Consider the following 24126-nt stretch of genomic DNA (forward strand, 5'->3'; position numbering starts at 1 on the left):
GGAAAAGACTGACAGTTATTAGAAAAAAGACAGTCAGCGCTAGCAAAAGTCACATACAATGCAGAAGTAATACTCACTGCACCTTTACACTACAATCAACCTGCCCAGATTAAGTGTCTGGGAGGGCTATAGTGCTGTATACACTGTCTTTTTGCAGGGGAGACGTACACAGGGGGACCGGTCTACAATCAGCCTGGGAGATCAGCGCTGGCACTTCAGAAATAAAGATGGCTGCCGGAGACCTCAGAGGAGGAGTGGCCGAAGGAGAGCAGCTTCAGCGACGCCAGACCCGAACAGAAAGGCACGCTGAGCTGAGGGGAGGAGCCGTTGAACAGAGAAGATTGCCTCCCCTAGCCGGCTATTAACCCCTGGGATGCCGGCTCCCGCTTGCCGCATTAATCCCTGGTGGTCTAGACCTTCGGTCTGTCCCCAGAGACTGGCGGCAGGAGACTGCATGATACACACGCGGGCGATCCTTACCTGCTCCCAGTCGATCCGGCAGCAGTCTAGGGATCCTCCTTAGCCTGGCTAACATAGACTCTGGGGTCCAACCGTGATCCCCAGATCTGCACTGGCATCGCAGCACCGGCGGGGTGTAGGAGCGGCAGCTTGGACGTCTGATGGACAGTCCGACGCTGCCGCTCTGAAGAGTTCCATAAAAAAAATACAAATTTAGCAAACTCAAATTAAAGCTTAAGGGCTGTTAATCAGCCTCCCTGCACATAAAGGTGACCCAACTCCGGCCGGGCGCCAACTAAACCTGAGGTGCCTGTGGCTTGGGGGCGGGGTATAGAGGAGGATGAAACCAGTGCATCCTGGGAGCTAAAGCTTTAACTGCGTGGTGCCCGTGGATCCAGATCCAGCTATACCCCAAGGTCAACCCTGTGGACCCTATAGACCCTGAAGAAATATATATACCTTAACCATTTAGGAACCTCCTCCCTGTTAGGTGATTTGCAGCGTATTCATCGAATTGAAAAGTGTTTTTCAAATTTAGAAACTTTGGCTATAAAAAAACTTAACAATCAGTCCAGTGTCAACTAGTTGCTCCCTTCTCTCTGGATCCAAGCACCTGCAATCTCCACCACCACCACCATCATCATCATCTACCTCAATCGTGATCGGAAGTAGTCCTGCATCCAATTTCATAAGCATGACTGACTCCTCTCCTATCCGTTATTCCTCAGAAGGATCCTTGAGCGCTACGCCTGTTGCTGCTGCTGGGGGTGGATCTTTATCTCAGAAAGGGACCAAAGAGACTACTACAAGTAGTAATTGAAAAAAAAAGGACTATTAAACAGTCCTTTGATAGAAGAAGCAAATATAACAGCTGTCACCCAGTTTCACAGCGGATCACTGATGCCATGACGGCTGTGCTAGTAATCTATGGTGAAATAATAGAAAATGAGGATGATAGTGTGGAGGAAGTGCAAAAGGAGGATGAGGGGGATATTTGTGTCCTATCTGACGGTAATGAGGATGTTGATGATGAGGATTTTGTTTGCGTAAATCTGCCACCAGTGGCAGCAGTTCTGGCTCAGGAGCCAGAAGAGCCACGTCTTGGGTGTGGAATTATTATAATCTAAATTCTGTCAACAGTTGTGAAGGAATCTGTTCCATTTGTAAAGCCAAAGTTAGCAGAGGAAGGGACGTTAACCATCTAGGCACCTCCTCCCTGTTAAGTCACTTGCAGCGAGTTCATGCAATTTGTTTAACAAAATTATAATAATTTGTAAATTAATAACAAGCAGTCCAATTTCAGCTACCAGCAGTTTAGACCAGCACATGCAATCTCCACCACCAACACCCTCATCATCAACCTCCTCCTTACTAATTGAAGGCAGTCCTTCCAAAAAATGTTTTGTGGGGACCCATACAAACCAAGAAGTTCAGCCATGAAAGTGTCAGTCCTAGTCGCTAATGTGCTTGGTTTGATAAACTGTGCATGTCCTTTTTAATATCCCATATAAGAGTGGATGGGAGGGACAATTCTATCTTGCACCTCTTTTCTTTACATTTTGCACAATTTGGGGCATAGCCGACTGACAGTATTATAGTTTTTTAAACTGCCATCCTGTCTGCCACTACTGTGTGACAAGGTTTCATAGATGCACAACAGTTTAAAAAAATCTAGGACGTTTGTGCCGCTGCTCTGTTGCTTACTTTAGCCAGCCAGCTCGCTGCAACCTTTGGTCTATATTGGTGAAAAATAGTGAAATCAATATTGTGAGCTGTGAGGTGGTTAAAAATGCATGGAAATGCTAGTAAACGATTGTTATTAAGGTTAATACTGTAGGAACAAAACCAGGCCCAAATTATGTGGTTTTAGCAGTTTATCTCATTTTTTGGAAAAATACAGATCCAAAACCAGAAACACCAAGGAAAGATCCAAAACAAGGTGCAGATCCAAAACACGGAGGTCGGCACACATTTCTAGTTCCTACACTAGCAATCGTGTCCAGGCTCCTGTTCCTACAACTGAGCCAGAGTTGGATCAACCAATGGTGTTCACATGCACGTCGGACAGATCCATAGGTCCCGAGCCAGATCTACAAAATATTCAGACCGTGACAGCCTGTAGATGAAAGTTTCAAGGGTTCACTTGAAAGCTAGAAGAAAATTCAGAGTGGCTGCAGCCTGACAGTAATGCTGTAATGGTGAATGGAAGCAGGAAAGGAGTACAGATGAGAGATGGAATTCCTGTACAATGCAGATGGGTCGAGTTAGGAAATATTTTGAGATAAGTGAAGAGCTGTAGGTTGATGAAGTTTTGTCGAAAGACTTATATAAGCAAAAATAATTTTAAATAAATTTGATATAAAAAAAAAAAAACACATCCAATGTAGAGTTACCGTAGAAAGAGGAGTCTTTCAGTCGCTGACTATGATAACCCATTCTTAGTGGCTGACGTTTTAGTGTTCAAGATCAAACAAATGTTACAAGTTGTGCACTAAGTAAAACATTTGATCAAATCTCTTAGAGACAGCGGGAGCGATTTAGAGGTGAACACAAAGCAGCAAAATAATGCTAATTGTACAGCCAATAGGCTTGTCTATTGAGGCACCAACCAGCTGCAGTTATAATCCGCTGTGGTGCGCACAAATCGACCTTTGGGACGCATGCGCATAATGAAATCATTGGCAGCTTGCGTCCGGGTCTGAATTAGGCCCAGTGATACAAGGCAAAAGTGAGGATTCATATGTAAACAAAAAATTAAATAAAGAGTCACTTACTTTTCTTTTGGCAAAATGGATCAGTTGGGCCAATCCTCTTCAGGCTCTTCTTGAATTTCTTTGGTTTAGAATTGTTTGATTCTGTAAATGGAACTTCATATAAAAAGTTTATTCAGCTACAACGCAGCTTTTAAAATACATAACAGTTTAAAATCATTGTCTGGGTTATCTTTCACCAATTCATTTCAACAACTTCAACAATTTTGTTCCAAATGCCCAAGTTTTTATTAAAAAGAAAACAAAAAAAACCTGTGTTACTTTCCAAAGGGTTAGTCCAAGCCTGGGCAAATAGTTGATTGCGATCTACCAGTAGCTCGCGGAGATCATCATGACGTCACCCGCGATGTGAGGAGACTGCGCGCCGCCAGGATGCAGGTCAGTGGCAGCCCTGACAGCGTGGAGCGGTGCCCAGCGCATCACAGGGCACAACCCTGCTCCGACCTCACCGCATCACAGGGCTCAACCCTGCTCCGACCTCACCGCATCACAGGGCTCAACCCTGCTCCGACCTCACCGCACCACAGGGCTCAACCCTGCTCCGACCTCACCGCATCACAGGGCTCAACCCTGCTCCGACCTCACCGCATCACAGGGCTCAACCCTGCTCCGACCTCACCGCATCACAGGGCTCAACCCTGCTCCGACCTCACCGCATCACAGGGCTCAACCCTGCTCCGGATCTCCATCACTACACAGTTCCACCCAGGTGAAGTTCCTCTATACCATCCTGAGGTGTTAGCCTCATACTGGACTCGGGGTTCCCTACCATATTAACTTTTCTGTGTTAAGGACTATATGGGGGGTTTTCTCCTATACTCATTATTGCTTATGTGAACCTTACTGTTGTTGAGACTTTATGTGAGACATTGCCATTATATTTCTCCTGTGAATAAATTCTATTTACTTTCATTCTGTGCTATCGAGATTTCATGAAAAGGTCATTCCTAAAGCCACCCCAGTTTATTGTGCCTAGTAGGCCTGCCTCCTCCCAGGAGTCTCAAGTGTCGGCAGCCATGACACAGAGGCTAATAAGCAGCTGGCTAAAGGACTGCTAAGACCAAAATGAGGTTCCAAAATGGGACCTGCAGAATGTACGGAGGCCATACATGCAACACATCCTAGATAAACATCTGAACGTCCAGAAGAAAGCCCAGACAGGACCAACAATGCTGAAACTACCATTTAAAAGAAGAAAGCCCGAGCCAACCTGTGAAAAGCAAAGGAGACACAGCAAGCTGAACTGAGAAGTCCACACACAGTAGTAAATGGCTGCAATGGCCAGCTTAGGTGCCTTAAGTATAGTCCACATCACAGCAATATAGAATCCCTCAGATCTCAAGATTCTGGTTTCAAGTGCCACACTGATAAATCCAGCAGTCAAATAGAGTGCAGGAAAGGACCTGACTTAGCAGCTTGTCCCACACTAGCAGCCGCCATTATGGTTTGACAAGAAGAGACAGAAGGTCTGCATACCACGCCCTATGCGGACTGGCCTATAATAACATAAGTCTTTTCCAGCTTGAAGCACCGGATCTCGAGGCAGCATGGAGAAGGGTCGTCTGAGGTTCCCTGGACTGTGCACCGTAACATAGCAGCTTTTTGTTCAACTTGGACGCAAAAAAGGTTATTGTCAAGATAGCTTAGTGACTCCTGGTCCTGCTGGTTGATATATGCCACAGCCGTGACACTGTCCGACTGAAAGCGTAGAGGCTTGCCCCGCAGGATTCATTGAGCGTGATGAGACTACACCACAGTTAACAGCACAAAGAAAGGGAGCCAAAAACATACTGAAACTGGACCGGGGTCGACGTACACTCCTGCCCAAAAGCCATATGTCGTGACCAGGGTCCAATCAAAGACTGAACATTGTCAACCTGGGACAGATTAGGGGAATGAAGCCATCAAACCAAGGACTGGAGTGTCGGAAGTGACAAAAGGACTGTCTGTCCAGGCAAGGATCCTATTTTTTCCAATTCCGCAGGGTATGATGTTAGAGAGCTTTGGAATGGAACGAGCGAGGAGGGCCACCTTGAAGGCAGCCACAATCTTCCCCAGCAGCTTTATACACTTCAGAATGGAAACCTGGTACAGGTGCAAAAGGAACCGCACAAGAGTTTGCAGGGCCACAATCTTCTCTTCCGGAAGAAAGACAAAGAAGACGTGTCAAAAAGAAACCCCAGAAAAACAATCCTTCGAGCTGGAACCAGGCTGGACTTGGGTAAGATTAAATTCCAACAGTATTCTGCCAAGATTGACACCTAAACCCACAATGTTGACTGAGCAGGGACCAGGACGCCACCTTTATCAGCAAGTCGTCCAGTGGTCCCCATGTGTTGCAATAATGTGATCGTGGGGACCACGATCTTGGTAAAGACCCTGGGTGTGGTGGAAAGCCCAAAATTGGAAGTGGAGGAACACAATCACAATGAAGAAACTTGTGGTACCGTTCCCAGATATAACGTGCAAATAGACATCCCCACCTCCATTGAAGCTATGATGGAGCGCAGGTATTACAAACTGAACTTCTATACCCCTAGGTAAGGGTTAAACCAGTTCAGGTTTAGAATGGGTTAAACAAATCTGACCGGTTTGTGCACCAGAAAATGATTGTAGTAAAACCCCAGGCCTTGTTGATTTACAGGAACCACCCTCATGAGGTCAGGATAGAGCACGCCACACTTCGTATGTCTGCCCGACCATGTATCCAGGGATCCGCAATCCACTGGAATTGGATGTTCCGGACCCAGAAGCTGCCATGCTGCTTGTCGCCCTCCCAAGGGACTGGGCATCTGGAAGCCAGAGCACAGGAAGTTACTGACACTGTGCTTGGTTTTGGGAAAGCTATCTCCCTTTCAAGTTATACTGATACTCATGCACACACAAATTATTTTTTTGTTAAACAAAAAATTGGATAAACTCCTAGAATCCATTGTAAGCGTGTAATAGTAGACTGAGAATACAGTATAGTAGTAAATATAATTACTCAGGAAGCTGCCATCCTAAAAGCAAATCCTTTAAAGTACTGTACACCACCTGAGAGTCTCAGTCGCGACAGGTAACTCACACCATATGGCCTAAAGACGCTAGATGTATGAGGACACATTTTAAGTAAAAAAGCCACGACTCCTGGGACGCGACGCTGTAGTAAGGGAGCGCCTCCAGGTGGGAAAACAGGGCACCAGAGCAGACGTAGTGAGCTAGTTGCTGCGGACAGAGACAGGCTGCTGGTGCTGACAGAGGCCCCACTCCCCAAAAGCCTGATCTCAGAAGGGGATTCAGGCAACCTAATAGAAAAAATAAAACAAAACAAAAAAGCTCCTACACTTTATTTCGTACCTCACTGCCAGGGACCAAGTAAAAAGGTATAGAGGAGAGGAGCCTGGGAGTGTGGGTAATTTAATTAACGATTACTCTCTTCTCCAGGCTATATCCCAGTGTCATTCCTGTGCCACCTAGTGGAGGAAGAAGAAAACTGCATTGTTGGGAGGTCTGAGGGCTCAGAGAACGAGGGAGTGTTTCAGCTCCAATAGTTTAACTGTTTAGTGCTAACTCCACAGCCTCCCTTCTGAACCCAGAGTCTACAGTGTCCCCTAGATAGTACGTAAGAGGAATGAAGATACCAATCAAGTGAAAGATCAGAAAGACACCCAAGAACAGCTTAAAAATTCCCTAAACAATGTACATATGTACGCAATGCAATCTGCCTAAAATTATTATTCTAAAGTACAGTAAAAGCATATTGCACTAGTGATGCAAAGACTTTGGCCAAAACATTAAACCTGCCAGACCATTCAAAAAAAATGTTTTCAAGTCAAACCCTCATCATACAGTACATCAAATCCAAGCTTAGCAAATGCATACCCTAAATACACTAAATTTTCCCATCAAGTGGTGCACAAGTGTGCAACCATCCAAAATACTTCTATCCCGGCTCACAAAGCTCTTTCCAATAAAAAGCTGCATATTCTGCATCACAAAAGAGCCCGTTTGTGAAGGACCTCTAGCTTCAGACTTCACTTAACTAAATGATAATTCCTAGAAGGGTCACGAGAAACAAAACATGAAGCAAACACAAGTAAACATAGGCACGGAGAAAAAAAAACTACAGCAAACATTTAAATGCTCAAAAAAAAAAAAAATATGAACACATTTCCATGCATTACAAACATGTCATACTATAATAAAAAAAAAAAATCTATTAATTCATTTTTAAACTGAAAAGATTCTTCATGCAAGACTGTGAGCATGTCAGGAGAATATCTCACCTCTCTTAAAATGTGTGCTCTTCTTATGGCAATCAACAGCAAATTTATTATGAAGATCCATCAAATCTGGAATGACATGAATAGAAATAAGGAGACTGATATCTTACCTGTTAAGTCTTTTTCTTCGACTCCATAGGGGGCACAGGGTCAACTCTCGGTATAGCATGGAGAGAAAAGTCTGGCCGCCAAATAGTTCATGAAATTACCCACAAGCCCAGGCTCCTCTCCTCTATACCCCGCCCCCACCCACTGGGACCAGTTTAATTTGCAAGCCCACGGCAGGTTTGTGAGGTAGAGGAAAAGGAGAAGGAAGGGCAGGCATACATACCTGAACCATACACTCCATGGAAAGGACGGCGGGACCGGTCACCAAAAAAATATCCCCCACAGACAGGTGCGTCAGGGCGGACGCCCTGTGCCCCCTATGGAGTTGGAACAAAAAAAAAAAAGACTTAACAGGCAAGACATAAGGCCCCTTTTCTTCTTCCTCCACTAGGGGGAACAAGGACAACTCTGGGACTTCCTAAAGTTATTCCCTATGGGCGGGGACGCTCCTGAACTGCAGTGAGCATAGAACGGCCAAAGGCGGTGTCAGGGTGCGTAAAAGTATCAATGCATAAAACCTGATGAAGGCATGAGCAGATGACCATGTGGCAGCCATACAGAGCTGTTCAGCAGAAGCCTCACAGCATGCTGCCCACAAAGTCCCCACTGACCAGGTGGAATGGGCAGTCACTACAGCAGGGGTAGGAAGGTTCGCCAAAGCGGAAGCCTAATGAATGGAAACATGAAGCCAGAGGCCAAGGATTGCTTAGTAGCCAGCCAAGCAACTCATATGAACCTCATATAAAATATAAAACAGCAGAGTCCGACTTGCGGATCACTCTGGTCAACCTGACAAAGCCAGAGAGCCCTCACCACAATGAAGCCTCCGTCAGAGATGGACCCGTAGTACGAAATGCAGGAATTAGTATGGTTTTATTAATATGGAAGCGGGATACCACCATGGGAATGTAGCCCAAGCGAGTCCTCAATACAGCCCTGTCAAAAGGGAACATAAGAAATGGGGAGTGACACTAGAGGGCACTCAGATCAGACACCCACTGGGCTGACGCGATGGCTAGTAAAAAAACATTGTGGCACGTAAGCCAGCGCAACACCACCGTCTCTAACAGTGCAAATGGAGCTGACTGGAGAGCTTGGAGAACTAAAGAAAGATTCCATGGAGCCACAAGAGAAACAAATGGTGGCTAAACAGAGAAGTCACAGAAAAAAATGTGCACTTCCAATGGTAGAGCTGACTTTGAAAAAATGAGACAAGCAGAAACCTGGAACTTAAAGGATGAGAGCCGAAGTACCAAATCCAGACCTGACTGCAGAAAGGAAAGGATACAGGAAAGGCGGAAAGTCCTGGGGTTTAAACCCGTAGTCAAACACCAAGAAAAAGAGGTACGTCAAACCCTATGAGAAATACATACTGATGAAGGCATCCTAGCCTGCAGCATGGTCCGAACAACGCTCCTAGAGAATGCTTTAGCTCTTAGGATGGACGTCTCAAGAGTCTCCCCATCAAAGCAAGATGGGCTAGATCCGCATGGAGTAGGGGCCCTGAGACAGCAGATCTAGTCACTGTGGAAGACAGAGGGGCGTCTTTGTAGAGGCCCAAAAGATCCGCATACCACAACTGCCGTTGCAATTTCGGAGCCACCAGTATCAAGAGTGCCTCCTTCCAGCTTCAACTTGCAAAGGACCCAAGGAATCATTGAGATCGGACGGAAGACATAAATTAGAGGGAAAGTCCCAGAACCCGCCAGTGCATCTACCAGAAGAGCTTCTGGATCCCTGGTGCAGGAGCAATAACTTGGAAGCTGATGATCATAGCGAGACACCATCATGCTGAAGGAAAGCTGGCTCTCCAGACACATCCAACGGCCTGAAGATTAGATAAGTTACTGCCCCCCACCACCGAAGGCTTGCATCAGTGGTAAGTAGGACCCAGTCCTGGATCCAAAAGGGGCGTCCCTTGTTCAGATGTGAGCGCAGGAGCCAACACAGCAGGAAGAGATGTACCTCATATGGAAGAATAAGAGTCTGAGCCTTGAGATTTGGGCATGACAATCCATCAATTCAGAATGACTGTTTGGAGAGGTGGGTAGTGGAACATTGTACTCCACTAAGTCGAGACCCATTAATCCAGAATGTGCATGCACGAGTGTATGGCTACCCAACACTGACTGAGAAAGGTGCATACCATTCTAGGTTCTAAGATCAAAATCTTGTCCGGAGGGAGGAAGACTCTCTGAGCTCTAGAATCCAAGAAGGCTCCCAGGTGGAGCATCTTCTGGGACTGAGATACAGTAGCGTGGATATCCTCCAATTGATTACCCAGCCGTGGGACTGTAGGAGCTCTACTGTCAAATTAATATGATCTATGAGAATTGTTGGAGACTGAGCACAGATTACACGTCGTCCAGGTAAGGAAAGATTCTGACGCCCTTGCATCGAATACATGATGCCCCTACCGCCATGACCTTCATGACCACGCGAGGGGCCGTGTACAGACAAAAGGGTAACACCTGAAACTGACAATGGTTTGTTTGTATTGCAAACCTGAGGAAGCGATGGTAACTGGAGCGTATTATAAATAGGCCTCCGGGATATCCGACAAAGCCATAAAGTCCCAAGGTTGCAATGCTAGAATGATGGACTGAAGGGACTATATGTGGAACTTGGTAATATGGAGAAATTTGTTAAGGGGTTTCAAATTGAGATTTGGTCGAAAGTAGTCTGGTTTCTGAAGCCAAAACAGACTGGCGTAAAAGCCTAACCTTCTTTAGTATGGGGGTGACCAAATGACCCCGAGGCCATGAGAGAGCAAATAAATGCCATCAGAGCTTCTGCCTATTCTGGCTGTGTAGGAAGGCTGGTGAAAAAGAACAGAGAACATGGACGCTGTTGAAAGTGAGAACATAGCCCTAAGGTACATCATCTCTGAGCCAATCGTCTATATGCATCCGCATTGCCGAAAAATGAAGAAGCCGGCCTCCCACTCCGATGTCTCCCGGGAGGAGGCCTGCCCCATTCTGCTGCAGGTTTGTCCGCTGGATTGGTAGCTGGACGTCTAGTGGACCCCAGTTGCTTGCATCTGGGCTTGGAGTTTTTAGAGGCTGAACCCTGGTTCTGGGATATGGCTGCCCTCTGACCATGCCCTGTGGACGAAAGGAACGAGATACTAAAGATTTAGGTCTCTGTGTGGCATCAGACGGCTAGAAAGTAGATTTAGTTGCTGTCAACATGGCCACTATCTTGTCAAATTCTGGACCAAACAGAGCATCACCCGAGTAAGGAAGGGCCTCCAGGTCCTTCATCAGTGTGTGCCTTCCAGGCTGAATCTATAGCTGCTTCGGAGAGATAAGAAGCCGCCACTCTAACGTTGTAACCATAGAGATGTGCCAGAGGAAAGCCCTTCCGCCAAAGTGTCTGCCCAGTGGCCGACCGCTTAGCCACTCAAGCCGATGCAAGAGCAGAACGAGCTAGATTTCATGCATTCACATAAATTGCTTTTAATAAATTTGCTAGCTTCCTATCCGTAGGATCTTTAATAGATGCAGTATTAGGAATAGAAAGAAATGATGACCCAATTAGGCAGCTGAGTGGAAGACAGAAATTCTATAACGGTCTTCAACGGCATTGGATCTGAAAGCTTTCTATGAGTCTTCCAAGGGATTATATTGCTCTGACAAGAGCCGCTACGACTACTGGGGACATAACCCAGATAAAGGAGTAAGGCTTGCAGTAGGCCTATGTCTGGGAGCTCTATCCTTCACTAGCATCTGCTGAAAGAACGTGGATTTGAGCTGACCACTGGACTGACTGTTGGAAATGGCTGAATCCCGGGTGGCACCACCATGAAAAGCAGAGACCCGCGGCAGGTACAGGGAGCATGGAAATTCCTGTCTACAAACTAACATTACCAGTGTTAACTGGGACAACCAAGCAGGTTCCTGACTGGATTCAATGGGCGAAGTCACCTGGTGAGGTGCCGTAAAGCAGCAGACGCAAAGGCCACCGTGCTCCGAATCCTGAGGAGAAATTATAGTAACACTTCTTATATGTGCGCAATACGGTAAGACTCCTTACTCCTAGGTAGTCTTATTTCTGGACATCCTGAGTTGCAGAAATCCCCATATGTCAAAGAAAATAAATGATGCTCAAAAACACACACACACATTATTTATATATATATATATATATATATATATATATATATATATATATATATATATATATATATATATATATATATATATATATATACATATATATATATACATACATACATACATACACACACATATATACATACACATATATATTATTTTATTTTTTGTACAAGTGCCCATCACTGGAGCCACCACCTCCATGGTAGCTCTATTTTTGGAAGACATTGGTAATCCAAGAAAATCCCCACACACAAAAGGAATAAGCAGCTAGTGTGCTATCAGAAGATTCACGTAAAGTGTCCAAATGGGCTTTGTGTAATAAAACTATGTATACACACACAAAAAAAAAAAAAAAAAGTATTGCACACATGAAGAAAGGGAGGGGCAAAAAGGCATGGAAACCAAGACTCCTGCAGAAATCTATCAGTAATTAGAAAGCAATCCAGTGCAAATATAAACTGGTTCAGTCCCAACTGATCAGGTGTCTCATTACCAAGGTGTCACACAAGAAACATCTCATGATAGGTAAAAGCGAAGAGCTCTCTCAAGACCTTTGCAACCTTATTGTTGCAAAACTTACTGATGGCATTGGTTACAGAAGTAGTCTAAACTTCTGAATGTTCCAGTGAGCACTGTTGGGGCCATAATCCGGAAATGGAAAGATCATTTCACCATAAGCTGGCCTAGACAAGGTGCTCGTCGAAAGATTTCTGACAGAGGAGTATATAGAATTATCAGAAGAGTTGTCCAAGAGCCAAGGAAGACTTGTGGAGAGCTTCAGAAAGACCTGGAATTAGCAGGTACAATTGTTTCAAAGAAAACAATAAGTAATGCACTCAACAGTCATGGCCTGTGTGCACGTTCACCATGCAAGACTCCATTGCTGAAGAAAAGCATGCGGACGCTCGTTTAAAATTTGCTGCACAACATTTGGACAAGCCTGTGAAATACTGGGAGAATATAGTCTGGTCAGATGAGACCAAAGTTGAATTCTTTGGATGCCACAATACCATGTTTGGAGGAAAAATGGCACTGCACATCACCCCAGAAACATTATACCAACAGTGAAGTTTGGAGGTGGGAACATCATGGTGTGGGACGGTTTTTCAGCATACGGTACTGGCATACTTCTTTTGATTGAAGGAAGGATGAATGGAAAAATGTACCAAGATATTCTTGATAAAAATCTGCAGCCATCTACCAGAATGCTGAAGATGAAACAAGGGTGGACATTTCAGCAAGACAATGATCTCAAACAGAAAAAGAAAATAAAGCTGCTAGAATGGCCCAGCCAAGTACCTGAGTTGAATCAAAGTGATAATTGATGGAAAGAACTAAAGATCAGAGTTCATAGAAGAGGCCCACGAAACCTTCAAGATTTGAAGACTGTGTGGAAGAAATGGGCCAAAATCACCTGAGCAATGCATGCAACTAGTTTCTCCAAACAGGAGGAGTCTTGAAGCTGTAATTACCAACAAAGGCTTTTGTACGAAGTATTAAATACATTTCATTAAACGTGTTCAATACTTTTTCCCTGAGTCATTTCACATTATTACACAACTTAATTTACGGACATCTATGGCTTGATTTCTTTGCATGTGTGGATTGCATGGGTTGTTGCTGACATTTGGTGAAAATGTCATTACAATAGCCCAATTACAAATATATTAACTGAGAAAAATGTTGATGTGTTCAATACTTATTTTACCCGCTATATACACACACATACATATTTGTCCCCAAGGCGCTGAAGCAACAACAGGGCACACAAAATTAATATACCAACATGCACCCAGACCACTCTATGCTGTAGAAAAAGTGGGCTAATAATGTTAATAATGCTCAACAAACCAGCTTACTGATAGCAGGCAGGAGCCAATTACATAATCCGGTTTTGAATAGCGAGATACTGAGTTAGACAGAAACCCCAATATCTTTACCTGAGCTGTGCTGAGGCTGGCAATGCATAAAATGGCCGAGGTGGAGAGAGGGGAGGAATGTACCTGGGACGCGTGGTCTGCAGTGAGGGAAGGAGGAGGAGCCTTACAGGAGGAGCCCTGCTTCCCCGACTGGTATGGACCCCAGGGTATTGGCCAGCGCCACTATTAAATGGTGTCCCATTCCAGTAACAACCCTGGTGGTCTAGTGAGGGGCGAGGAGACATCCAGTGCCCTAACAACTAGCACCAGCGGTGGTCTCCTGCACCACAGTGCTTGCGACTGCCTGCTAGCAGGGAGCCACTCTTACCTTGTGAGCTGTCCAGCGTCTGGCTGTGGCTCCAGTGGATTCCGCAGCCGAAGTCACAGACCCAGTCGCCAGTGCTGTGGCCTTGGCGCTGGGTAGGTGGAGCAGCAGTGACTGCGTCCTATAGTACGCCCTGCACCGCTTACTCAGAAATGTAAAATAAAATCAGTAAAAATTTATGAAAACACCGGGGAACATCAACACATCCCCCTTGAAAAACGATGCCCAGCTCCTGCTTTGGCACTAAACTAAAACTGAGGTCCCAGTGGCTGGGGGTAGAGATGAGAGAGGAGCCTGGGCTTGTCGGTAATTTCATTAACTATTTGGTGCCCGACTCTCCTCTCCAGGCTATATACCGGAGTTTTCCTTGTGCCCCCTAGTGGAGGTTGAAGAAAAGGACCTAGTTAATTTTAAAAAGTAATATTTAAATAAAAAAAAATACAGGAACAATAATCCAAGGCACTATAAAACGTTTGAGAGAGAACTTCAAACAAAAAAAGGGAACTACACTCCTACCACTATTGTGAAAAGATTGAAAGAGTGAAACAAAAGGTGGAAACATACAGTATTGTTCGTTCCCCAGATGTATTATAAGAAAAAATTATTTTGCAGTGCGCAACAAAAAACAGAATTTTGCTACAGATGTGTCCTTATAAATCTTGCCTAAATAAATCACGTTATACAGATTTAGAGACAGTCGCACACAGATATAATAGTGTTGCATATCAAATTAATCAGCAGTGTCTGCAGGTGCATCATATTGCGACTTAAGACACATTTTTGGATTAAAAAAAAAAAACACACGCCCGGGGCTAGAAGAGTCTCACGGGACCTGGCGCACAGAGAGAGGCTTTTTAGCATGACTGCAGCAAAGAAGTTTAAGGACACATCTGTTCTTACCAATAAATTCCTTTCTTAGATTCCAAAGGGGACACTGGAGTTACACTGGGGTATAGACGGGTGATGAGTGGAGCCTAGCACTTAGAATTCTTTAGAATAGTAATTGGCTCCTCCCTCTCTACGCCACTGGACTCAGTTTAGATTAACCAAGCGGAGACGGAGAGTAGAGACAACAGAGGAAGAGACAAGAAGGAGGAACCAGCAATAAAAACTGTCCAAAGACCTTGCAGAAAATAAGAAAAGCAAACCACCAACATGCATTTGCAACAGACTAAAGGAGCAAGGCAGGAAAGAACACGCTTGGTGGGCTATGGAATCGCATACAAGGATTTATCGTTTTTTTTTTACAAAAATCCTGTTTTCTCCTTCATCCATTAGGGGACACTGGAGTTACACTGGGGACATTCCAAAGCTGCCCCTGTGTGAGAGATATCTGCAAGACCCTGCAACCAAACCCTGCATCAGAGGCCGCAAAAGTTATCAAAATCAGTAAAACTGGACAAACGTATGAACAGTGGCTGCAGGGCAAAGACAAGAAGCAGAAGCCCCTCTGCAAGCAGACCAAAAGGTCCCAACCAAACAAGTAGAATGAGCAGAGATGGAACTTTGAGGTGACCAAGAACTGGCCACATAAGCCTGATGAATGGCAAGACGGATTTCACTGGCCATGATCTGCTTGCTAGCAGGCCAACCCCATTTGGAGAGATCATAAAACACAAAACAAGAAGCATCATCCACGACGACACAGGAGCCGCAATAGGTTGCTTAATGTGGAAGGATGAGACCACTTTTTGCATGAAGGACGACTTTGTGCGACGCTCAGCCCTATTATTGTGAAAAATTAGGTATGGGGAGCATGAGGACAGTGCCCCATGCTCCAACACCCTCTGTGTCGAAGCCAGGACCAAAAGCATAACTATCTTCTAGGAGAAATATGAGGTCAACCTCTTCCAGGGGCTCAAATAAGACCAATTGGAGGAAGGTCAACACTAGATTGAGATCCCAAGGAGAAGTAGGAGGCACAAAAGGTGGCTGAAACCGGAGTACACCTTGAAATAAGTCTGAAGAACAGGAATCACAGACAACCAACACTAAAAGAAGATGGAAAAGCCTCACATCTGTACTTTCAGCAAGCCCAAATGGAGACCAGCATCCACACCCGCCTGTAGGAATAGAAGGCGGCGGAATATCCGGAATGTAGTAGTAGAGAACCCCCAGCATTCACACCAAGCAACATAAGACTTGAAAATGCGATGGTAGTGTGGCGCTGACACAGTCTTCTGGGCCCGAAGCATGGTGGGAATAACCATTTCAGGGATACCCAAAAACCTTAATATTGCACCTCAGTTAAACACCGATACACTAGATGATACTGCCACGGTATCACCAGAACATTCCCCGCATCTACCTATGGATCTTTCGTCGTGCAATAATACCTCGGCAGCTAGTGATTTGGCCAAGAAGCCATGAGGCCTGCCCTATGATGGACCATCTACGGATGAAAAGCTCATTCCCCGTGGTTTAGATCCTGGCGACAGAGTATGCCTTCCAATTCATAATTCCAGTTATGAACACAGCGGCGATGGCGAAAGCGTATCTTTCCATCAACTGCAAGATGGGAAGAACTCCCGCTTGGCTAAACAGCTGAGAGTTCCTCCCTGACAATTTATGTACGCCACGACCATTAAGTCAGAAGTTGTGATGCTGCGAAGAGTGCATTGTACACTGCCCTTAGCTGCAGTAAGTTGATCAGGAGAAGCGCCTCCTGGCACGTCCAGTGACCTCAAAATTGGATATCCAGCACCAACACTTCCAAACCGCGTAAGCTGGCATCTGGCCAGGAGAATTCAGTTCCAGATGCTAAACCGGCGACCCCCCAGGACATAACTGATCTAAAGCCAACAAAGCAAAGCGAGAAGAGTCTGAGTAGACAGCTGAACAAGACTGTGCATTTGAAAATGGGGCTCCGACCCCTGAGAATAAAGGTCCAACTGAAATTGCCTGGAATGGAACCTGCCAAACTGAATAGCCTAGAAGTATACCACAATCTTGCCAAGTACATGAATTCAAAGGTGAACTGATATCTTTCTCTTCTTGAGAAAGCCTTACCAATTCCTGTATTGCCTGGGCTTTGTCCGGTGGAAAAATCACCCTCTGCAAGGAGATGTTGAGAATCATGCCCAGGAACTAGAGACACTGGGACAGCACTAGACTGGACTTTTGGCACCATGCTGGATGACTTGATGCATCAAGGGAACATGACTCATAAGTGTATCTGCCGACGGAGCATTGATGAGGTCCGTCCACATATTGCACAATATCTAGAGACCGTAAATGGGCAACCACCATCTTGGTAAACACTCGGGGGAAGGAAGACAGATGAGTTCCGGAAGGAAAAAACACTGATTGCTTAAGCAGTAGCTACTCGTTGCGCTGTCTGCCGAGATCTTGGTACCCACCTGAGTAGCATCCATGACCGCATCTCCCAGGTATATAGCAGATTCTCTAAGGCAGTGGTGTCAAACTCGGGTCATCCAGCTACAGTGGAACTACACATCCCAGCATGTCCTGCCACAGTTTTAGCATGCCCTAATAGCAAAACTGTGGCAGTGCATGCTGGATTGTGTAGTTCCACTGCAGCTGGATGGCCAGAGTTTGACACTGAAAAACTTTCTATCAGATCCCTCTCTCAAGGAAGAAATCCCGGGAACTGGAAACAGTCTTCTTGAAAAAATGGGATACAGACTGATCCACCAAGGGAGGTGTCTCCCACTTTGTTCTGTCTGCTGAAAGAAAATGGTAAAGAACAAGAAACCACCTGGACATCTGGAATTTCTTATCTGGATATTTCCACGATGCAGACAACTGAAGTGAAGAAGGAAAAATAACAGCAAGTTTCCTTTTCTTCCTAAACAGAGAGGTCTAGAGACTACACTGTGTCAGACTCCGAGAACTCAAGCACCTGAGGGACAACTCCGATAAGGGACTCTATAGCATGGGTGCCCCCTGTATCAGTCTCAGGAGGCAAAAACACCTCCAAATCTGAATCCTCCAGAGCCTCACCCTTTGCCTCTCGCGAGGAGCAATCTGCACAAAAATCATCTGACGGAAGGAAGATTTCTCTTATAGGATGGATTTATAAGTGTAGCTATCTGAACTTCTCATGGAGGACATAGAGACCTGCACTAAATCCTGAACTGTGAGCTAACCCGAGGCATCAAGCTGGATCGGACATCAGGGAAGGCAGGGAACCGGCACTGGGACCATGATCGCCATCTGCGGGTGTCTACGTATGACTGGAGGATGCTAAATGATGAGAAAACTCAGACATGGCTCCTGCTAAGGTAGCCATCCAGGCAGGGATATCTGTAGTTGAAGGAGCAACGGCAGGGGATGGAACCTTTTACTCAAAAGATTCACATATAGCACCCCCTTCTGAGCTGGCATTTTCTTACACTTAAAGCATGCAAGACTGAGAAGCAGCAGGGATATTACACTCAGTAACACACCACAACACCAAGAGGAGTACACAGTAACTTTCTAAAAAAAAGACAGATAGGAGGCACATTGGCAGCTATACAGGGGAAGGAGCACCTAAGAGGACTACTCCCAGACAATTAGACCACACAAACCCTAACGCAACTCACGGGCCCCAGGAGGTGATGAGCACTGTCCGCTATGTTGGCTTCTGGGAGTAGAAGGAAAGCTTCTGGAGCTGCAATGTGTGCTGTAAAATATGGCGCTGGTTGGCCGGGCCAATAAGGAGCACCCAAACATCTAACAGGAGACCCGGCACAGCCAAATGAGCGAGGGCACAGGAATGATCGCACAGCCAAGGCCTGCCCCCAGCCCGGTACCCACAGCTATGAAATAATGGTGTTAACTCTGGCTTGGGGACAGTTATTTTGGCCCAAGGAGCTTCCTATCCACTGAGAACATACCTATAGGCTGAGGGGCAACTGCGACTAATAGCCACCACCCCATGCTAATCATGGGTGATTAATAAACTCACTGCTCCCTGCAGCTGGTGTCCAGTGACACTGCGGATAGGAACCCAGACACTGGCCTCAGAAAGCCATGGCGGGTTACTCTGGCGGCTTCCACTGTGCAGGTAGACTGCACCAGCTTGCAGTCTGCCTGATGTTAAGGTGAAGAAAAAAAAAAAAAATACAAAAGCTGACAGCCTAAAAATCACCCAGCTCTCTGGGGCACATAATCTAATCTAAACTGGGTCCAGTGGGGTATTGAGGGGGAGAAGCCAACTGCTATTATAAACAAATCTAAAAGTGCCAGGATCCACTCATCACCCATTTATACCCCAGTGTAACTTCAGTGTCACTGCAGTGTTCACTGTTCCATTGCACCCAAAAAATACCTATAGTACTTAAGACCACAAAAACTGGCAGAACAGACGGTTGAAAGCCGAAATCTACGGCGAGGGTAATCTGAACTGCTTGAGGCACAAAATAAAAACTGAAGAGCAAGGCATAGTTGGATGTAGAGCAAAGTTATTCAACTTGCAGCCATCGGGGGGCAAAGCTAGCGGGTGGCAGATGGGAGTAGTAGTGCCAGCACTGGATAGAGCAGACTCTGGGATCAATCATCACCCTGCATGCTGCACAGACTCAGTGTGTCACACCTACATAGTGACATTTAAAATGTGAGCGTAAAGAAAAATATTTGGCGCCCAGAAACTGCATTTTGTCTATACATGCACTGTAAGTAACAGTTGGAAGTTATCAATAGTAATATAAGTTTCAGATGAATACGTTGCTTTTTACCATGTAGTGATCTTAATAGCTGAATAAAACAAGAGATAAGGTAAGAACTTACCTTTGTTATCTCTGTTTCTACGAAGTCCATAGGGTCCACAGGGTTGACCTTGGGGTATAGGTTGGGAACCAAATCCGGGCACCACGCAGTTAAAACTTTTAGCTCCCAGGATGCACTTGGGTCCACTCTCCCTATAACCCCTCCCCCCAGCCAGAGGCACCTCAGTTTGTAAGTAGCCAAAGGCCGGAGGAGGAGAGAAAAAGAGAGAAAACTGGAACACTCAAGAACCATACTCACAGAAAAGGAGACAGGAAACCGGTGACCAGTAACACAGCCCATATGAAGCCAGGTGCGTCAGGGCGGAGCGCCCTGTGGACCCTATGGACTTCGTAGAAACAGAGCTAACAAAGGTAGGTTCTTACCATATCTCTTGTTTTCTACTTCAGGGTCCATAGGGGGTCCACAGGGTTGACCTTGGGGATGTCCCAAAGCAGTTCAACCAAGGGTGGGGACGCTCCTGTGCTGAGAGGAGAATCCGCCGCCAAAAAGGAAGCATCCTGAGAGGCAAAGGAAACCAATGCCTAGAACCTTAAAAAGGTGTGGACAGAAGACCACGTGGCCACCTAGCAAGGCAAAACAGCCAAGGCGCCACAGCGAGCCGCCCCCAAGAGTTACATGGCCGAGATAAAACAAGCATCAACAACAGAAAGGCCTACCTATGTGTAGGCCCCTGAAGAAGACATACGAGGCCATCCAGCCAACATTTGGCCATAGGCCGGCCATCCATTCCTGTTAAAACCAGAAATCTCAGACCACCAATAAGGAGTCCGATTTCCGTAAGGAACTTGAACGGATCACATAAACCCACAGAGGCCGGACCACAGTCAATGAGGCCACACCAGCCGAGAGGACTGGGGACTGAATGGCCATACCATAAGTTCCAGAATAATATGGAACCTAAAAATCACTAAGAAGAAACACAGGGCGAGATCAACTCACACCCTGACATGATGCCTTCCAGAAGAGGGAGCCACAAGAGAACGCTCCCAATTCCGACACTCACCTGGTCGATATAAACACCCTGAGAGAAAGAGAGCCAAAGCAATATACCATGTAATGGCTATCACAACCAGCGGTTCCATTGACTGTCCCGGAGGGAACGAAGAACCACTACTAACGCCCAAGGACAAACTGGAGCCCCCAGAAGGAAAGCCCCTCCGTCTCTAATTAAACTTCCGAAGACCTCGAGGAAGAAGGGAGACCGGAGGACACAGGTACACAAAGTGGAAGGACCACTTCACTGACAAAGAGTCACTGAAGGAAGCTTCAGTACTCCTAGAGCTGGACTGTAACACCGGCAATGTGTGATAGAGTCAGAAGGCCATAAGGATCAATCACCTCAGGGAGGCCCCCTCTGCTCACCAGGAGTTGAAACCTGTCTTGGAGAAGAGACTAGTTCCCGGAATACCCTGGACGAGATGGCCATAGCCACCCGGACAGAGACCGACTCGCCTCTAGAGAGAGCATCATCGTGCGAACAGCGATCCGATGGAAAAAACTCGATCCATCCAGAGAGGAGTCAATTATGGCAAGGCCTGGAATGTAACTGAGCACGTTCCACCCTACCAAAAGGTAGACACTCTTTTAGACCGCGCATCACCAAGAGTAATGACATATGTCGACTGCGTAGACAACCGCACACTCCAAAGTTGAAGAGCTGAGATCTTGTCTTACGCCAGAAAAATTCTAAGATTCTGAGAATCCAGCAGTGCTCCCAGATGAAGAATACCCTGTGAGGGATGCAGGGAGGACTTCTTATCTGTGCCGAGAAGAAGCCACGGTTAGCCTGACCTAGCGGTAAAGTACCTCGGTGATCCTGCTAAAAGCAGGAGGCCGCCCAGATAAAGGAGCATTCGGATACACTGAACAGGTGAACTGTCAGAAAATCCATAAAGCTTGTAAACCCCGGTGGAGTTGAGGACAGTCCCAACAGGCAGAGCCCGAAACTTACAAGTGTTGCTGTGGCACAGCAAACATGAACCCATGCTGATACAGAGAGGGCTCTGTATGTACCCGTAGGTACGTATCCTGAATACTCGGATATACCATAAAATCCCCAGGTTCCAAACGTCGGATGATGGAGCATGAAGGATTCCACCTGAGTCCAGGCACCGTTGGAATCTGACTCAGGGATTTGAGACAGAGTATAGGCAAATGAGGACCAGTCGGACACTGCCCCAGAAAGAAAGTAGAACAACCAGTCCCTCGCTGAGATAGTGAGGCTGGCCGAAATAGCTCTGCTTACCGCCAAGACTGTATAGCTTTCTGGGAATGTAAGGCCCTGATCGTCTGAAGAAGGGCCCGTGGAACAACGCCTGTGAGGAGGCCGCCTGAGCAATGAGAGGCCGTTGAGAATCAGTACCTCACTCTGGAAATTCCCAGATGTAGACCTGTCCCGTCAGGCTGAAGGTTTATCCTCAGGCGCAGAAGCAGGGTCGTCCATAAGTCCAGGACTGCTCGGTACTGGATATGGTGGCCCCCGTGGAGGCCGACAGCCTAGGAAAAAACAGGCCTTTAGGCTGACCCTGAGGACAAAAAGACTTAACAGAGTTAGTCCGAATGTAGTGGGAGTAGCTAAAGACAGTATCTCTCCATTAGTGAAACTGCCAATGATGCAACAATCTTGTCAAGGTCAGGACCAAACAAGATCTTCCCCATGGAAGGAGTTTGCACCTCTGCTTTCCCATAACGTAGCCATAGGGTATTGCGGCGGATACAGTCGCAGCAGAAACCCTGAAAGTTAGAAGACCGGCATCCCATGTAGGTAATCCCACACGACCACTGCATATTTTATGTGAGCGGCAGAAGACATCTGAACCCCAGACGTGTTGGAGGGGAAAAACGTTACAAAAGCATCACCATGCGATGGCCATGGTAGGACGGGCAACAGGCCCTGAAAAGGCAAAGCTACCACCTACGGATCCGTAAAATCCGTCCAGGTTGGGATGGGAGGCGTATTAATGCCTGTAATCCGATGATTAACATGCAAATCCACCCCAGAAGGAGATTCCATTACTTGTGAGGACCCTCAGGGAATGGGAAACAGGAGGCCTTTGTGACTCCTCATATCTGGCGACAGCCAGACTTCCGCCATGAGATCCACCCGCTGGGCAGAAACAGGAAATGTATGATACAGGTGCAGGATCGACATTCTCTATATCCAGAATGAACCTGGCTACCAGCCCCAAAGCAGGGATGATAATACTTGAAATCGGCTCCCCCCATGTGAGAGGGAAAGAGCCGAATACACCATCCAGTTCACGGCCGAGCCACTGGGAAGTAACCACAGGGCGTATATCACGCCATTTAGTATTTAGTAGAAAACGACATCCACCAGGGTGGCCGTTGTGGTAATCCCTCCAAGGGGAATGACAGACCGATGTGGTATCGGAGGTAATTCATGAACTGTGAAAATCCCCGGCAGGGAGCGATAGTCTGTGACACAGGGGTAAACTGCAAGATATTGCGAGATACCCCGAGTTGAAAAGGGCAGTATGGTGAAGTAACTCCAAGCGAGTGACGACAATGGGGCCCACCTGGCGATCCTCAAAGGAGAGGATCCTGAGAAATAAACCGCCCTTTAAGGGGGTCGTGCAAGGGGCCCAGCACCAGATGGCGCCGCATACATAAACCTTTCTGAGTTAAAATCCTCCGCACTACTACCTGCAGGCTATGACATGCAGGATAGCAATAATGGGTGCAGTATCGTGCGCAATCTCCTGGTCAGATATATTTGACTATCTTGACGGAAATATTAAGCAGCGCCATACCGGTCCTGACTAACGCTAAGAGTAGCTGCAGGGACCCATTATCAGCGTATGCAACACACAGTTCCATCTAAAATATGGCAACGTGCAGCACGCAACAGTATGTGACAAACCTCACAAATATTAAGGAGTATATATATGCGAGGTCTGAGAACCACCCCAGGTAGACCTGTATTAGGGCAGATAAAGAAAAGGGATAGATATACACTGACAGGTGAGAGAAAAAGCAGACAGTCAGCACTAGCATAAGTCACATACAATGCAGACATATATACTGTACATACATAAGCATGACATATAATATACTGCACAATGTCGCTACATTCAACTGCCCAGATTCAGTGTCTGGGAAGGCTATAGCGCTGTGTACACTCACCCAAAATGGCCAGGTACGCAGGGGGACTTGGCTCACTGTCATCCTAGGAGTTCTGCAGCACCACCGAGAGATAATGGCCGCTGGAGACCTCAGAAGAAGCGCAGCCCGTGGAGGAAGCAGCTCAGCGACGCCAGACTGTAGTATTGAAAGGCGCGCTGAGCTGAGGGAAGGAGCCGCTAGACAGGGAAAGCTTCCTTCCCTGGCTAGCAATTAACCCCCCGGGATGCCGGCTCCCGCTGCCGCTATAATCCCTGGTGGGCTGTGGACACGCGGGGTATGCCTCCA

The 24126-nt window shown here is 46.5% G+C and overlaps 1 protein-coding gene across 14 annotated transcripts in view; it reads right to left on the reverse strand.

The window, feature by feature from the left end:
- RNF17 (ring finger protein 17) overlaps positions 1-24126 on the reverse strand; it is a 502688-nt gene that overhangs the window by 323175 nt on the left and 155387 nt on the right. For 9 of the 14 annotated variants that reach the window (XM_088458560.1, XM_088458571.1, XM_088458565.1 and 6 more), the window contains 2 exons: positions 7499-7564; positions 3234-3326 (listed from right to left, as the gene is read on the reverse strand). In XM_088458560.1, the coding sequence (XP_088314686.1) occupies positions 3234-3326; positions 7499-7564 (159 nt within the window). The remainder of the gene's footprint in view (positions 1-3233; positions 3327-7498; positions 7565-24126) is intronic. The other 5 variants (XM_088458561.1, XM_088458574.1, XM_088458569.1 and 2 more) reach the window with 3 other exon arrangements.

The sequence above is a fragment of the Taudactylus pleione genome, unplaced genomic scaffold (assembly GCF_031769625.1).
Source record: "Taudactylus pleione unplaced genomic scaffold, aTauple2 ptg000842l, whole genome shotgun sequence".
NCBI lineage: Eukaryota > Metazoa > Chordata > Amphibia > Anura > Myobatrachidae > Taudactylus > Taudactylus pleione.